Genomic DNA, 17004 nt, shown 5'->3' with positions numbered 1-17004 from the left:
AACTTTCCCGAATCTACCAAAAAGGTACACTTTTGGGGATTAAGTTTGAGGTTGGTTTTCTTGAGCACGTTGAGAGTGGACTTGAGGTTGTGCTCGTACTCCGAAGTGCTTTTGCTTTTGACGACTATATCGTCAACATACACTTCGACCTCCTTTCCAATCAGGTGCCGAAAAAGCTTGTCTACCATCCTTTGATAAGTGGCTCCGGCATTCTTTAAACCGAATGGCATCTTTTTATAAGCGAAAATGCCGAAATCAGTAATGAAGGCCGTTTTTGAAGCGTCAATCTCATCCATTAAAACTTGATGGTATCCTTTGTACAGATCAAGAAAACAAAAAATTTCAAAGCCTATCAAAGCTTCTACTTTTTTATCTATGTTCGGAAGGGGATAGCAATCTTTGGGACAGTGCTTATTTAGATCGGTGAAATCTATGCACATCCGCCATCCTCCTTCCTTTTTCTTGATCATGACAGGATTGGCCACCCACGAAGGATACTTCACTTCGAATAACACATCCGCCTTCAATAATTGACGGACTTCGTCATGGATGACTTGACTTCGTTCTGCCGCAAAGAGTCTTTGCTTCTGTTTTATCGGCCGGACTGAAGGATCAATATTTAACCGATGAGTGATTACCTCGGGGGGCACTCCGGTCATGTCCAACGGAGACCATGCAAAGACGTCTTTATACTCCTTGAGGAGCTGGATGGTTTTTTCCCGAAGTAGGGGCGTTCCCGCGAAACCGATCTTAACCGTTCTGGATGGATCGTCTTCGTACAGCTGAACTGTCATCGAGTTCGGCTCCGGTATGACTTCGGTCATCGCCTCTGACTCCGGCTGCTGTGATTGCTATGCTTGGTGGTGCCGATCTGACTGCTCGGCACTTCTAAGCGCAATTTGCAGACATTCCTTTGCTCTCTTTTGGTCACCTCGGATGACCGCTATCCCTCCTTTAGTAGGGATCTTGATGGTGAGGTGATAGGTGGAGCAAACGGCCCGAACTGTGTTGAGCCAGTCTCTTCCCAGGATGACGTTGTACGGGGACCGAGCTTTCACCACGAAAAACTCAATCATCGTACTGGAGCTAGTAGGCGCTTTCCCCACCGTGATCGGAAGGCTGATAATACCTTCAGGGCGGGTGTCCTCCTGGGTGAAGCTCTTCAGGGGAAGCGGAGCCGGACTGAGCCGAGCTGGGTCCACTTCTAGTTTGTCGAAGCACTCTTTAAAAAGAATGCTAACCGACGCTCCTGTATCCACAAACACCCTGTGGATCAGTTTGTTTGCCACTCCGGCTTGGATGACAATGGCGTCTTGGTGAGGAGAGATGGCCGGGACGGGATCAGCAGCCGAGAACGTAATCACTTCGTCCTGCTTCAGCCTTTTATGCGTTGGCTCCTCTCGATTGGAGCCTCTGCGTTCTGACTTTAGGGACGACTTGGTCTTCCCGGCAGGGAGCGCGTCAATAGTCTGGATTACTCCATCATATTGCGGCTCGTCATCGTCTTCGGGATCCGGCTGCCTTTTCGGATCCTGAGGAGCGCAGTTCGCACCACTCTGCTTTTTATTCTTCTTTGGCTGCTTACTTCGGTATTTTTTCAATGTCCCTGCCTTCACAAGAACATCGATACCTGCAGCCAAGTTTCTGCACTCCTCAGTATCGTGACCGTGGTCTTGATGGTAGGAGCAGTAGCTATCCTGTGGTCGGCGCGCGGCTGATTTCGTCATCCGCTTTGGCTTTTCGAATAGGTCAGAGTGCAATTCGAAAATTTCCGCTCTCGGCTTGTTCAGCGGGACGAACTGAGCGGGCGGCTTCTCGGGATTGAGACGAGGTCCCAATCTGTCTTGCACCGGAGCCCTTTGAATTCTTTCAAATGGAGTCCGGCGAGGATGCCCCTGATCGCTATGATCGGGCTTCCTTCTGTCTCCTCGGGACGATGAGCTGTCTAACGACCGTTTGCGACGGTCTGCCTCATCGGCCCGGGAGTACTGGTCCGCAATGTCCCACATTTCCTGAGCTGTCTGCGGACCGCACTCAACGAGCTTCCTGTAGAGAGCTCCGGGCAGGATTCCATTTTGGAATGCCGAAATGACAAGCAGATCGTTGAGATCGTCTACTTGCAGGCATTCCTTGTGGAATCTTGTCATAAAGTCGCTGATTTTTTCGTCGCGACCTTGACGAATGGAAAGCAGCTGAGCCGAAGTGATTCGGGCTTCCGCTTTCTGAAAAAACCTCCTGTGGAAGGCATCCATTAGATCTCGGTAAGATCTGATGCTGCCTTGGGGGAGGCTATCGAACCACCTTCTCGCGTTCCCGATGAGCAGCTCGGGAAACAGCTTGCACATGTGGACCTCGTTGAGACCCTGGTTCGCCATGTTATATTGATAGCGCCCCAAGAAATCGTGAGGGTCCACGAGCCCGTCGTAAGTCATCGACGGAGTTCGGTAGTTCTGTGGTAGGGGAGTTCGGGTGATGTCGTCCGAGAACGGAGTCTTCAGTGCTCCGTACACGGCGAATCCGATATCTCGTCGGTATGGAGGAGATTGAGTTCTCCTGTGATTCCGGTACCGAGGAGGAACAGGAATATGTCGGGGCTGAGGACTCTTCTTCCTGGAAGCCACGGCACTACTGCGGTAGTGACTTTCTTGTGCGGAGGGAGAAGGAGAATCCGCCGTTTTCGTCTCCGACTGTTTTTGGCTTTTCCGCAGGAAGGTTAAGAATTCCTCCTGCTTCGCCTCCAAAAACTGCTTGACAGCCTCATTCAAATCGGGCTGCTGGGAAGACTCAGTGGGACGATTTTTGGAGCGGCTTGTTCCTTCGCCATGAGAACTGGTGGTGGATTTATCCCTAGGCTGTTTTCCAGACCTGTGGGATGGATTGGCTTCCTCCTGGTTCTCACGGGCAGGAATACGGGCACTCTGCGATCTGGTATGCATTTTTTGGGTGGAAAAAATGGATCAAAAATTCGCTTTATCACAAATTTTGTTCTCTGTTTCCCACAGACGGCGCCAGTGATGATTCCGCGAATTTCTGATGATGATAAATGCTCGTAAAAATAAATTACGACACGGTGAATTTACGTGGTTCGATTTACTGAAGTAAATCTACGTCCACGGGAAGAAGGGAGGGCAAGATTGTATTGCTTGATCTGGGATTACAGCTTACAACACAGCCTTGCTATATGATTTTATCTCTAGAGAGCTTAACCCTTTTCTATCTGATCTAAGTTCTATTTATACATTGAACTAAGATCGTGGTTTGCAGCCCCACTAACAAGATCGTGGGTGAGCAATAACTGCTCAATAACTGCTTCGTACCACTAAATAGATCGTGGGTATAGCGGAGGTCGTGGAGGCCTTTCATGAGTCCACTAACTCCTAGTTCGGTCGAATGCTGAGACCGAACTGCTGGACTTTACCGATCAGCTCTTGCCGATCTGAGAGGAGAGCTTGACTGGTCGGCTTTTACCGAGCTGTAGGCTGAGTCCGAACTCTTTGGTCGTGCCGAACTCTTTGGTGCCGAACAGGTACTCTTTCTTGGGCTCTGGGCTGATGGGCCGTCACTGTTATTGGGCTTGCCATTAGGGTTTAGTTCGTACCCCATCATCCTCCCTTCTTCCCGTGGACGTAGATTTACTTCAGTAAATCGAACCACGTAAATTCTTTGTGTCGTAGTTTTCATTCTCTACCAGCATTTACTAACATCAGAAATTCGCGGATCCATCAAACTGAAAAGAAGACTTACAAATCGGCGGTTAGTGCAAAAGAGTATGAATCAGCCATGATTTCCGAAAGTAGAAATCCGAGGATTGTTTTCTCTCTCGAGAGGTGCTGTTAGCTGTAGTGATCCTTGCACAGATAGGGGGACGACCGGTTTTGGGATTTTATTTTTCAGTTGTATTTGTATATATAATTATCACTTTACCCCACATTATTTTCTGTGGATCTCATTTCACACCCCTATACTTTTCACTTGCCTCCCATTATATTCTCTTTTGAGCCTTTCTTCTATATTTCATAGAAAAAGAAAAGAGGGCCCAATTGAAACTGGATTGGGCTTTAATACAAAGCAGACGGCCCAATTAATCGCTCTGCATTAGCACATCTTTTCCCGCTAGTTTTCTTCTGCAATTTTTTTCCCACTCAATTTTCGCGGCTAAACAGTTTTGCGTGTTGTTTGAGTGAGATAGGAGGTGATGAACTCGAGAGATATAGTTCTGTTTTCCGCCGCAGCAGTGTTAGGTGCGGTGTCCTCCGCCGTCGCCTTCACCCACTTCTTCAACTCCAGAGAGCCCAAAAACAGCTGCTCCCCCCAAAACGATGTCGTAAAGAAGAAACCCTCTAGGCAGAACCCCTTTGACCCCGCAAAACGAAACGGGTCAGTCGTTTTTTTGAAACTTTGTGAAGCTTCTTCACTCAATCTATGTAGAAGTTGCAAAAACATGACTGATTATTGTGTGTGATTATGTGAGTTGATTTTATTAAGGTTGCATTTCGAATGATTTGATTTAGAAAGAGTTCCAGGGGGTTTGGGCTTCATATTTGATTTTTGCTTGCTAGATCTTCATTTGTGAGACTTGTTTGGAGTCCTAAACGCTACAAATTTGACCTAATAAATGAATGATTTCGAAATTACCAAAATTCTATGACAGCGCCAAATGCAAATAGCAGTATTTCATTGAAATTCTAAAAATGTTGGATCATTTCTTGTTTCCTGAGAAATAATGTATTGAGGTTAGCTAGTTGTGATGGCTTCAAAGTAAAAATCACGGCCGTTTCTACAAATAGTGCTGACCGTTTAATGTTTTTTTTTTGCTTTGTGCTAAAGTAAGTGACTTAGATGGAAGGGTTTAAAGTCGAATCACACAAATCAAACATTAAAGAGTTAAATAAAGTGATGGCCACTTGACTTTATTTTGCTCGAAACATTCCTTGCTTGGATCAGGAACGCAAGAAAAGGATCCTACTTAGATCTGAAGATAAGTGGTTTGGAACTAAAGTTTCAATTCTTGAGTTGAAATGATTCTAATTTTTGTTTGTGGATGTATATATGGGAGAAGATAAAAGAAGTAAAGCACAGTCTATGATAATTTCGCCCCCTGCCTCAAATTTTATTGTCGAGAAGGAAACATGTAAAATTCTCCTTCTTTTTATGTATTTGCGTTGCAGGTATCTGTCTTGGGATGACTATTTTATGGCAATTGCATTTCTATCAGCTGAGAGGTCCAAGGATCCAAATAGACAGGTTTAGTTGCACTTTGTTAGTATATCAGCACAACTATTTTGCATTCAAATGCGTTTGTATTCTAAGTTCGAACAATGTAAAAGTTTCTCACAATATGTGGTTTTCCTAGTATGTCTTACTTGTTTTTTTTCTTTCCATTAGGTCGGTGCTTGTTTGGTGAGCGAGAAGGGAATCATACTAGGTAAGAGTGCTTGATATGTTTTGCTTTTTCCAAGATTATAGCTGCCTGAACATTGAAAGATCTCTTTTTTTTTGTGCAAATCTTTTACTGTATGTGTAATAGCACAAACCACCTTTCCACCTGTTATTTTTTGTCTTTCTGATTCTACTTATACCTTTAGATTATGGTTACATCTTCTTTGTCCAATTTATTGTAAAACCGCTTAATTAAGCACTATCACCTATTCACCTATTTGTGGTGTTAATGAAGTATATCTTTAGCTAGTTTATGATTATTTGCTCTCTCAAGGTATTGGCTACAATGGGTTCCCACGTGGTTGCTCAGATGACAAGCTACCATGGTCTAAGGTTAGCAGTTCTCTATATCTAATGAAGAATCAAGTTTCTTGATTTTTCTAACTCCTACCCGTGTATTTCAGAAATCCAAGAGTGGGGATCCCCTGGAGACGAAGTACCCGTAAGTACTATAAAATCATGACTAAGAGTAGATTGCTCAGCTACTATTAATTTCTGCTACTCCGTTTGTTTTCATTTTGCTCTCAGAATTATACCTATCACATTCTAGCAAAATAGTGAAGTTTTAGCTGAGTCTTTAGTCTTGCTTCCTTGCAGTTATGTATGCCATGCTGAAGTCAATGCTATCTTAAACAGAAATCATGCATCTGCTGCGGGGCAAGTCTGTAACTTTATTTTCTCTGTCACTTTTGCTCATTTATTTCTAAATTCCTGTTTACAATTTCTGACTCTTCTGTACATGATTTACCATACAGAGGCTTTACGTGACCATGTTTCCTTGCAACGAATGTGCAAAGATTATTATTCAGGTGTTTAAAAGCATCTCTATCTCAGATTCTCAATTAATATCTCAAGTTGCACATATTAGACTTGCAAAGATTAATGCCAATCTGCTTTGCAAAGATTACGTGACCATGTTTCCTTCCCAATTCCGGGCTTCCATTTCCCCTTTTTGCCATGGATTAATGCCAATCTGCTTTGTGTATATTTCTCTGCTTTTCTTTTGCTGGTGATTAATAGTTTTAGTTTTCAGTCAGGTGTTTCAGAAGTTATCTACTATGTGGAAAAGCATCTGGATAACCCGGATGTTGCTTATGTTGCTTCTCACAAGCTTCTATCTATGGCAGGCATAAAAGTAAGCAAAAAATCACATTTAACTTGAAGAATGCCATTAACAACCTTCTAGAGACAAGATTCTCTCTCACATGTTTTTTCTGAGTTAAATCATCAATCTATTGCTTTAAACCTGCTACTGCGATAACCTTTTATTAACCTACGAAAGAACTGGACTTGCTTATAACTGACATAAAGATTTATTTTTTACAAAGGTGAGGAGACATCAGCCTCAGATGAATCAGATCTTGATCAACTTCTATGAATTATAGGAACTTCTTGTAGTTTATCAATACGACCTCCTTGCTCATCCCTCACATCTGTTGTAAATGAGTACCTTGGGAAAACTCATAGAGAAGAGTGGAAGGCTTAACGCCGAGGGCAAGATGAGCTCCAATTAAGATTTCATGATGTTTGCTTGCCTTGAAATCAAAGTTTGGTGGCTTTATGGTGGTGTATTGGAGTTTTACAGCAGTGATATCGATCGTTGATGTATACGAATAGATGTGCTTTGTTGTGTCATGTGTTTGTGAAGATCATGCAACTTCAGCTTCGTCAAGTTTTTTGCAGTTTGTGAAGAGTGTTTTTTACCTTCAGTTATAGTAGTAGTTACTTACATAAGCCATTGCTGCTCTATGTAACTGTTGTACCACATTAAGAATGTATGGTGTTAGTATAGTTGTGCAATATTTAAAATTTATTGGATTTGGATGTAGTAATATTTACCATGGGCTTTAATAAATTTGATGAATGACCAACACCAAATCTTTCTACTAGTTTATCAAGGATTAAAGGCAAAGAAAAGGATTATTTGTTTTCAAATGCATAAACATTCACTTTTTTCTAGTTTTTTCTCAAAAAAATTTTAACTCTAATTATGTAAAATTTCAAATTTTCTACTGTATTTTTTTGCAAAAAATTATTTTCCTCCAATTAAAACTCACATGTTCATTAGATATGCCAATAAGACAACGTTACTTTCCAAAGCTTCATCCTCGAGTTGATTGCAAAATACCAACGATAACTTTTATTTAAACTTAAATATATGATGGGGTAAAATTAAAATAATGCAGTATGTTATACGCTCAAATAAATAATAAAAGTAAATAAAGAGATAAAAAATAATATTGAACTATTTTTTAAAGCGAGTCTTAGAAATTGTTAAATCTCAATTACATGAATTTTTTCGTGTGCTTGAAATCCGTAACCGTTTTTTATAGGCGTTTCTTGATAAATTCAGTTTATATAAATTGTCGAACAAAACTAGATACGCAAATTAATATAGTTTTGTTCAAACAAGAAGTTGGTTTAAAAAACATAATTTTGATATAAATTTAATCTCATCAATGCATTTTCAGATTAAGATATAATTGTGGAAAATAAATTAATTTGCTATGCAAGATGAAAAATAAAATAATCCACATTATTAAATCCATATAAAATTCCAATAATTTATTTTGATAGAGGAAATACTAATATATATTAAAATAAAAAATTAAAGTGAACTCAACCGTAGTAGCAACTGAGTACATAGGTTTATATTTTCACTCGCTCTTTCTCTCTCCTCCAAATTTGCTCTCTCCATTCTCCGCTGATCCCCTCTCGCCACCGCCTCTTTTCCGCCTTCCCTCCCTGCGATCAATACAACGTCGCCCTCAGCCTCCCCGTCGCCCTCCGCCGTCTCCATCATCTATCTATACGTGCATACAGACTTCCGCAACTATTTGCATTCCTTCAAATCTGTGAGTCTATCGGACAGATACTTCGCAGATCCAGCTGGCTTCGCTTCCTTTCTCGGTTCGTTCTTGTACTATCCATGAATTGCGACTACTTAACGATCATTTGTAGAAGCCACTTTAAAGATTGAATTTTGATCGAAAATTGGAAAAGTATACGAATTTAGGGTTTCAATATTTGGTACCCAGGGTTTTTTTTAATGTTGTGGCGAGTAGTGCACGGGAAAATATGGTTGTATATGATGTTTCGCAATATCTTTGTGCTTGGATTAACTAGGATTTGCACTGGCTTGAGGATACTAGGATTTGGACGTAATATCACATTTATGTGGTTGGTTCAGTAGCTAAATTATTTGTTTCAGTGCTTTTTGTTGGATTTTGATTCATTAGAAGAATTGGAAGGTTTGGGGGAAGGACACCCTATGATAAACTACGAATTGGTTGGGAAGACATACTTAATCCTATTCTTACTACAAGGAGTGACTAAAATATTTCCCTTTCTCTACCATACGGCTCATTATGTGCAGGAGTCTTAATCCTCTACTAATCTACCCACTACATACTCTGGTAGAGTTTTATTTTTTAACAGATTGCTGAGATTCTGATTTTGGAACCTTGTTTGTTGATTACTCATTTAAGTTGTTGTTATAAAGTTGTTTCTCTTTATTGCCAGTCTTGTAAAAGAAGAATATTAATAACGTAATCGGTGATATGTTTTATCTGCTTGAATAATTCAGGTAGAAGTGTTATTTTTTGGTCTAAAGAATATTTATGAACCCTTACATGGTTAATATCAGATATCATTTCTGTATTTGTTATCATTTCATTCTCCAACTTAGTATGTGGTAGTTTCTAGCAGAATTCATCACACGCCAGTTGGTACTGCTGTTGATTTTGGGTGGGTACTCTTTAAATGAACCGACCATGTTTTGGAGAAGTTCAATGGCACTAGGACTAGGATTCATAGGATGTGCTTCGGTCAAATTGTGTTTCTATTATATCTAATAGAACATGGTTTACCGCACTGATAACTAACGAGACTCTTGAATTTTTATACTTGTCTGACCATGGAAATGGAGAAAACAATGCCAATTCGTTTATTGATTTAAGTGTTACTGGTGGTAAAAATAGTGTCCAATTGGGCAGGCTGCTGTCTTTATCAGGTGGTGAACTGTATGATAACGACCCGTATGAACAATCTTTTATGTTGTTTTAACTAGTCGTTGTTGGTGATTCTGTTATTCTCATTATTTATTGTACAATGAATGAGTCTTCTCCCTCCATTCTTATATTTACCCTTTTTATGTCTCTGTCTTTTCTACAAATCAATTTCATTGTACAAGGGACACACTTTCAACAACGCTCTCTCTGATCCCCCATGTCATACTTTTAACTTATTCTTATAACAATTTTGTCTTGTCTTTTAGGCCACCTCAAGTTGCTTGGATGACACTGACACTTTGGTTGAACAATGAATTCAAATATGTTGGCTGGAGAGCGGAGGTACTCAATGAGCCTTGCTTGCTATATAGGTTCCCTTTGTTGTGCTGCTGAATGTCAAGGATTTTCTTTTAGCATTTTATAGTATCCTTATATTGAGCTGAGTATGGAGACTTGTAATGTATATGGATATATCTTATATAATAAAATGTTACAGAAATAACTTCATTTTGTTTGCGTATAAACAAAAGGAAAGAATGTTGCTGGATCTGATTCCTAATGTATATTTAGTACTCCCTCCATTCCATAGTAATAGAGGCATTTCATTTTGCGCACTCGTTTTGAAAAAATAATTATAAATAGTTAAAGTGGAGAAAAAGTAAAATAAGAGACAGAATATTGTAGATAAGACTCTTCTCTACATTATTCTTTCTCTTACTTTACTCTCTCTCTACTTTAACTATTTATTATCATTTTTTCAAAACGAGTGCAGAAAATGAAATGACTCTATTACTATGGAACGGAGGGAGTAGTAGACTAGTAGCATAACACTGTAGCCAGGGTTATCATCCCTGCAAAATTGACATTTTTAATCATTTCTGCTGTTCTCCACTGCCAGAGACGACTCTTGTGGCTTCTATTGTCCTTCTAGTCTATGAAGTTTTAAAGAACATTTTTTTTACCTCTTTCAAGGAATTGGAGTTTACTCGACCTTGCTTGACCTATGGTTTACCTACTGTCTTATTTTGACTTATTCTTTTGTAGATGGGCTTCTTCAAGAAGGGGTGGCATGACTGTGTTGGGGAAAGTTGCTGTTCCAAAACCAATAAACTTGCCAAGCCAACGGTATTTGTTTACTGATTATTCCCCCCCACCCACCCAACCAACCCACGTGTTCCTTCCTAAGGCTTTCTTAGTTTCTGTAATTATTTACTAATAGTGTCTTTTACTTCATTTTAAGGCTGGAGAATCATGGTTTGGATCGTAATGTTGAAATTGTTCCCAAGTAAGTGCTTCTTATTGTCTGATACAGAAGCAATGTCATAGAATTCTTTGATCTGAGAAGTTTCCTTTAGAGCTTCTTGTTTGTAAGAACTGTATCTTTGCACACTATCTTCCCTGTTAAACTAAATGAGCTTTTTGGCTGAATAGGGGTACTGTTAGCTGGGGAAGCCGTCCTTCTTCATCTGGTTCAAGTCCATGGAACTCTTCATCATTGTCACCAAATGCTGATGGTGGCACTGTTTCACCTAGTCATCCCAGTGGCCGCCCTTCTTCTGGTGGAAGTGGTACACGTCCATCAACCTCAGGCAGTGATAGAACCCATGATCATGTTCCAAATGCTTGGTCTGCAAACTCCAGACCTTCATCTGCTTCTGGGACGCTTTCCACAAACCAGACATCATCATCATCTTTGCGTCCTAGAAGTGCGGAAAACCGACCTAATAGCTCACAGCTTTCTAGATTTGCTGAGCCTGTGTCCAAATCTCATGCAGCATGGGATTCAAGTGTTACTGCAGAAAGATTGGTATGATTAGTATGTTTTCCTTAGTCTTCATGCCCAAATACACTTATGTATGGAAATAGAAATCGCTGTGCCCGTCCATGTGATGCCACACGCCTTTTCAGTTGTACTAACATGTTTATAAGCATGATGTCTGAGCTGTCGTTGACTTTGTTTTTGGTTTGTATGTCATCTACAGGGGGTGAAGTCCATGAAGGAGGATAATTTCTCTCTAACTTCTGGAGACTTTCCAACTCTTGGTTCTGAGAAAGATAATTCCTTAAAAAAAGTTGAACCAAAAGGTGATCACATTAACTAAAATGACATCTCTGTTCAATGTTAATGCTCCACATTTAGTATCGTCTCCAAATTCTAGTTGTTGATATACTTTTCTTATGTGCTTTCGTAGTGCCAACTCGATATATTCACCTCATAATGACCTGACTGATTCTATTGTTTGTAATATAATGCTAATCTAGACATTATCTCCCTGGGTCAGCACGTGCCATATTATGCGCATATTGTCTCTACTGCCTATACTATATTTTTGGCTGAAAAACCTTACTTTTGGTATATTTCATTTTTTTCATTGCTCTGGTTTTATAGCTCTGATGCTTCTATAGAGAAACTTGGTCTTTTCTTTCTGTACTTCTGTTTATCATTTGTCTTGTTCATACATGCACTCGGGAATGGTAGTAACACTTGATGGATGGACTTAAATTATGTTTTTACTGACACTTGACAGTTCACTTTACAGATAGCCGCCCTAGCTCAGCTTCTGGTAGAATAGTTCAGGCCAACAAAGAGGACAATATACCCCATGCTGGTATGCTTTCTAATTTGTCACTCTATTTATGGCTGTCAAGAAATATTCTCAGTAATCTTCTTTGAGTGCAGATCTCAAGCATGCAACTGTCAATACATGGAGGGCAGAAAGTACCCAGCATGCTGAGGATGGTATTCATCCTAGCATGGAGAATTGGCAAGGGGATCCCCATCAATATTATCCGAACACTGCCCCTCTGCGTTTTGAGGGCTGGCGTGGTCCTCCTATGAATGGGCCATCTGGTGGTTGGTATGGGGGACGTCCTCGAGGTCCTGCTTTTGGCGCTCACGTTCCTCCTGGTGGTTTTCCCATGGAACCATATCCTTATTATCTACCTCAGATTCCTCCTCCACCTTTGGCAGGTTCACAGCCTGTTCCACAACCAGGTCCTCGAGGACCCCACCCTAAAAATGGGGATTTATACCGGCCACAAATGCATGAGGCCTATCCTCGACCAGGTATGCAGTTTAGGGCTAATTTCTATCCAGGCCCCCCAGGTCCAATGCCTTTTGAGGGTTATTACGGACCACCTATGGGTTACTGCAACAATGAACGTGAAATGCCATATATGGGAATGCCAACAGGCCCCCCTGTTTATAATGGTTATCCAGCCCCTACTCCCGATATAAGCAACTCTCATGGTCGAACTACTGCACGTGGACCTACTGGAAAAACAATATCAGAACAAATGGAGACTGGTCATTCAGAGGAAACACGTGCACCAAAAAGGGTTCCTCTAAACATGCATAATGAGTATGAGCAGGAGGAAGGAGATCATTGGGAGCAACATGTGCCGCCTAATATCTTGCATCCTGGGAAAATTCGGTTTCCTGCATCTTCTCGAAAGACTGAGTGGGGTGCGGAAGAGGATGCAAAAGAAGCTGTATCTGCCAAGAGGATGGCTCCAAGCCAGAACCCTTCAAACAGTCACGGAAATAGAATTCATTCAGCAGACATGAAAGTGAAGGCTGTTGACGGCATGCCCAATTCTAAAGGACTTGATGATAACAGGACAAATCAATCTGAAGCTCCACCTTCTTTTCCTTCTGTAGTGCCTCAGTTACCTGTTTCTAGTGAGAGAGATGCTGCACCAGCTACAACCAAAAAGGCAGCACTAATACATAAAATTGATGGCTTAAATGCAAAATTTCGTGTAACTGATGGGTGGAATGATTCCACAAATGCTGATGACAGGGAAAAAGAAAGGACTGGGGCTCAAATAGTTGATATGAAAGTTAATAATTGCACCAGGGATGTTGGTACTCCTGCTATGGCTTCTCATAGGACTCCTGTTTTCAGAAACTATGTTGCTGCCCCGGATGCAGTGACAGTTCCTGTTGGTGATAATCCATTGCACCCAATTGCTGTCATCCCTAGGTATAAAGGCATGATACACATGTTCAGGGAATATTGTTATGCTTATTTTTTGATAAGTGTTTGATTTTACAGGAGATCGTATCATGGTGGGCATGCTAGAGTTGATCATCGTGGTAAAGGGAAGTTCAATAGTCAGGAAGCTGATGGATGGCGAAGGAAGCCTCTCAGTAATGATTCCTCAAGTGCAGTTATAGCTTCAAATAATGAATCTACACCAAATATTCTGTCTTATGTCCCTAATAATGTTGGAGAGTCTTCTGAGAATTCTATGGTGGATCCAGTAGGGAAGGTCGAGGGAGATTTGGCTGAAGTATGTGATTCCACTGATATTCAGGCACAGGTTGGCATTATAGATTCATTTATTCTGCTCTATACTCTTTTTTTTCCATCTCTTTGTGACCTTATATTTATGTATAATCAGCGTGCCAAGATGAAAGAGTTAGCCAAGCAACGGTACCTTCAACTACAGAAGGAAGAGGAAGAACGAGTGAGGGAGCAGAAGGCCAAGGCTCTTGCTAAACTAGAAGAATTGGACCGCCGAAAACAAGCAGGTGCAAATCAGAAGGCTGAGAGAACTCCGGTCATTGGTGATGTCAGGGTAGAACAACAAGAAGTACATACGGTTATAGGCACTGTGATTGCTGAACTTAAGACTAATGAATCTGGCTTTAACTTAGTCTTGAGCCCTGCTGTTGCTGCTGTGGGAACAGATAGCAACACAAATCAGGCTGGAGAATCTGTTGAAGTGTCTAGGGACCTGCGCCTGACGATACAACATAAAGGTTTAGTGGAATCTAATGTGTCTCCTTTGCCTAGAATTGAAGATTTTGCGGATGGAAATACTAAAGGAGTAGTGTCGCCACCTGATGATGGAGGAATTTCCAGACACAAGCGAGCAGGCTACAAGCAGAAGCAGAATAACATGCCGCAGAAGCATCCGAATGAAAAACCTGTCTCTAGCTCTACATTAGAGGTGCAAAAAGATCGCATTTTTGCAGCTGTTGCTGATATGCATGAGCGTCCATCAAGCGAGTCAAATGTGGTGAACACATCGAAGTCTGTGGTTGAGCCATTGGCCCAACAAAGAAAGAGAATTAGTAGGAGTAATAAACCCAAGCCCAAACCAGAAGAAACACTCATTGTTTCTGTTTTACCATCAGTGACATCAAATGTTACTCCTGAAAATGAGTCAATTGATAATGTTGGATCTAATGATTCAGTGTCTAATATGGGTGCCTCTGTCTCAACAGCGTGTGAGCCTGACACAGCAGTGCACAGTCGGGAGCTATCCTCTTCTCTACCCAGTGAGGAATCCCAGAGCAAGGTACCTACTCAGTGGAAACCGAGTCGCAGAATTCCAAAAAATCAACAAGGACATAGATTTACAGACAAGCATCATGGTAGTAGTGATACCGTTGTTTGGGCTCCTAAGGCTAAGGCTTCGGATGAAGTGAGTCAAAATTCTCTTCAGGAATCTGCTAATTTGATGAAGAATGAAAATGTGGCACAGAATAGTTTGAAAGGCAAGAGGGCCGAAATGGAAAGATATGTCCCAAAGCCACAGCTAGCTCAGCAAGGAAGTTCTCCACCTTTTTCATCCTCAGTTAGCTCAACAAGATTAAGTGAGGGTGCTGCTGCGGAACAATCTGGGTCAGCTATTTCTGCAAACTCACAACCTGTAATCTCTGCAACTGCAAATGTCTGGTCTAACTTGGAGATGAATGTGGGAGATAGCAACCATAGTAAGAATAAAAAAGATCATGGGACTTGGAAACAACGTGGTGTGACAGATTCATCTCAGATGAAGAGTGTGCCTACTGGTCCAACCGATACATCTCAAGTGAAAGGTGTTCACACTGGGCCATCTCCAATATCTCAGCCCACAAAGGAGATTCAGCTGTCCAAGGAGCTTGTGCATTCTGGGAGGAGCGAATCTAATAGAGCCAATGCTGAATTCAAAATATCTGGTGCTGCAATGAGCAAACATCCTTCAGTGAAAGATCAGGATGCAACAGGCAGAGGAAAGAGACATCCACCCAGGGGTCCTAGAAGCGGTGGAAATAATCCTGATTTTGAGAACACTTTACATGGTGAAGGTGATGGAAGTTTGTCTTCAGCACCGGATGTGAACCTGATGGATAAATCTATTATTTCAAAAGAGAATCGCAGCTTTGGGGAGCGGACATCCTCTCATTGGCAGCCCAAGTCCAGTCCAAATTCTGCTAATAATCAGCAAGGAAATAGAAATGCTGGAAGCGAATCCATTACTTTAGAAGCTAATAGGGGCCCGAGGAAGAGTACTCAACATAAGATGCAATCAGTGCCCCAACAGGATAAGGAGAGTAGCAACTTTAGCCAACCTCAGCTTCAGCCAGACCAATCTGAAAATGTCAAAAGTAATGTATCTGATGATTCAGTTGCACGTCTCCATCAAGACTATGACGGAGAAAAGAAGCCTGCTCCAGTAAAAGGGCGTCCTTGCTCCCCAAATCAAGATCCAGTTGGCACTGGTGAGTCATCTCTTACTAACACAGTTGATCTGCTTGAGCACAATGTTACATCAGGATCCAGGAGAGCTGGAAGGCAAAACAATCGGCCTGTAAGAGGCCATGACACCCGTGCAGAGTTGTCTTCAGGGCATGAAAACCGGCCACATAATGCCCCTGCATTCTGGGACAGGCAGAGGCAGAATGTGCACTTGGAGTACCAGCCAGTTGGTCCTTTCAAGGGTCACAAACCTGAAAAAGTTGAGGAGCTAGCAGATGGAGGAGCTGATAATATGGACCAAAGATACCGGGAAAGAGGCCAGAGTAACTTCAAACGTGGAGGAAACTACTACAGGAGATAAAGTGGTGCATTCCACGTAACCTGTCCAGGAGATTCTGGAGTGAGATTTATAAGATAATTCTCCAATTTGTTGCCTTTGCTTGATTAGGTAAGAGACCACGTATCTTCATCCTGGGTATGCATCTACATTTTGTGTTCTCGCGATAATAGATTGGTAGTTTATCTGTTAACTGGTGGCACATGAACTGAGCAGGATTAGAGGCCAGGTTTAGGGCACACCTTTGAGGGATGTGATATGTTAGATTGAGGAAGGAAATGAGACATGATAACTCATTTGAAAATTGTAATTGGTGCACGATACACTTCATTGTGGCTTATTTTTAGCATTTTGTGTATCTGGTAGTCTAATGTGTGCCCTGTATGCAGGCCAAAGAATGATTTAGAAAGATAGATCGTACCATATGTTCCAAATTTTTGTTGGAACCTTGCTCTCGTTGTGCTTAGTCTCCTTCTCTTTCCTGTGGGTGATGCTTTTTTTTTTGTGCTACTGATTACATGTGCATTTTTTGGTGCATGTAAAATGCATTTGTTTTGATTGCATATTTCTTTGGCTCTCGTTTTGCATTTTATGCATCCTGCAACTGAGGTATCCAATAGTAGTATTGAGTTTTGAGTTGGAGGTGCTTTGTGCTTTGTGCTTTGTGCTTTGTGCTTTCCTAAAATAAATAAATACAGTTATTACTAACATTGTATATCAGATTTGCAACTTGGGCTCAACGAAT

General features: G+C 41.4%; 2 protein-coding genes across 3 annotated transcripts; both read left to right on the top strand.

Annotated features, from left to right (window-relative positions):
- Nucleotides 1-4133: 4133 nt before the first annotated feature.
- Nucleotides 4134-7328, top strand: LOC121746544 (deoxycytidylate deaminase). Of its 2 annotated transcripts, none has more exons than XM_042140428.1 (9): nucleotides 4134-4377; nucleotides 5169-5244; nucleotides 5386-5425; nucleotides 5714-5772; nucleotides 5844-5881; nucleotides 6037-6100; nucleotides 6195-6248; nucleotides 6473-6574; nucleotides 6751-6820. In XM_042140428.1, exons 1-9 carry the CDS (start codon nucleotides 4196-4198, stop codon nucleotides 6769-6771), a joined length of 636 nt encoding a protein of 211 aa, XP_041996362.1. In that variant the 5' UTR covers nucleotides 4134-4195; the 3' UTR covers nucleotides 6772-6820. The 2 variants fall into 2 exon arrangements, with proteins under 2 accessions (XP_041996362.1, XP_041996360.1); XM_042140426.1 differs by having other exon boundaries at nucleotides 4138-4377; nucleotides 6768-7328.
- Nucleotides 7329-8077: 749 nt separating this feature from the next.
- On the top strand, nucleotides 8078-16725 carry LOC121746698 (protein MODIFIER OF SNC1 1-like). Its single transcript, XM_042140611.1, has 10 exons — nucleotides 8078-8349; nucleotides 9716-9791; nucleotides 10494-10574; nucleotides 10690-10734; nucleotides 10881-11256; nucleotides 11432-11534; nucleotides 11990-12058; nucleotides 12130-13435; nucleotides 13508-13775; nucleotides 13857-16725. The coding sequence occupies exons 2-10, from the start codon at nucleotides 9760-9762 to the stop codon at nucleotides 16281-16283; spliced, it is 4707 nt and encodes a 1568-aa protein (XP_041996545.1). The 5' UTR covers nucleotides 8078-8349; nucleotides 9716-9759; the 3' UTR covers nucleotides 16284-16725.
- The last annotated feature ends 279 nt before the right edge of the window (nucleotides 16726-17004 follow it).

This window comes from Salvia splendens, chromosome 9 (assembly GCF_004379255.2).
Source record: "Salvia splendens isolate huo1 chromosome 9, SspV2, whole genome shotgun sequence".
Lineage (NCBI taxonomy): Eukaryota > Viridiplantae > Streptophyta > Magnoliopsida > Lamiales > Lamiaceae > Salvia > Salvia splendens.
This window is presented reverse-complemented; position numbering and strand designations above follow the sequence as displayed.

Coding starts and splice junctions, on each gene's coding strand:
- LOC121746544 (XM_042140426.1), top strand. CDS start 4,196: ATGAACTCGAGAGATATAGTTCTGTTTTCCGCCGCAGCAGTGTTAGGT. Junction 5,245..5,385: donor CCAAGGATCCAAATAGACAG/GTTTAGTTGCAC, acceptor TCTTTCCATTAG/GTCGGTGCTTGTTTGGTGAG. Junction 5,882..6,036: donor CCCCTGGAGACGAAGTACCC/GTAAGTACTATA, acceptor GCTTCCTTGCAG/TTATGTATGCCATGCTGAAG.
- LOC121746698 (XM_042140611.1), top strand. CDS start 9,760: ATGAATTCAAATATGTTGGCTGGAGAGCGGAG. Junction 10,735..10,880: donor AATGTTGAAATTGTTCCCAA/GTAAGTGCTTCT, acceptor TTGGCTGAATAG/GGGTACTGTTAGCTGGGGAA. Junction 11,535..11,989: donor AAAAAAAGTTGAACCAAAAG/GTGATCACATTA, acceptor TTCACTTTACAG/ATAGCCGCCCTAGCTCAGCT.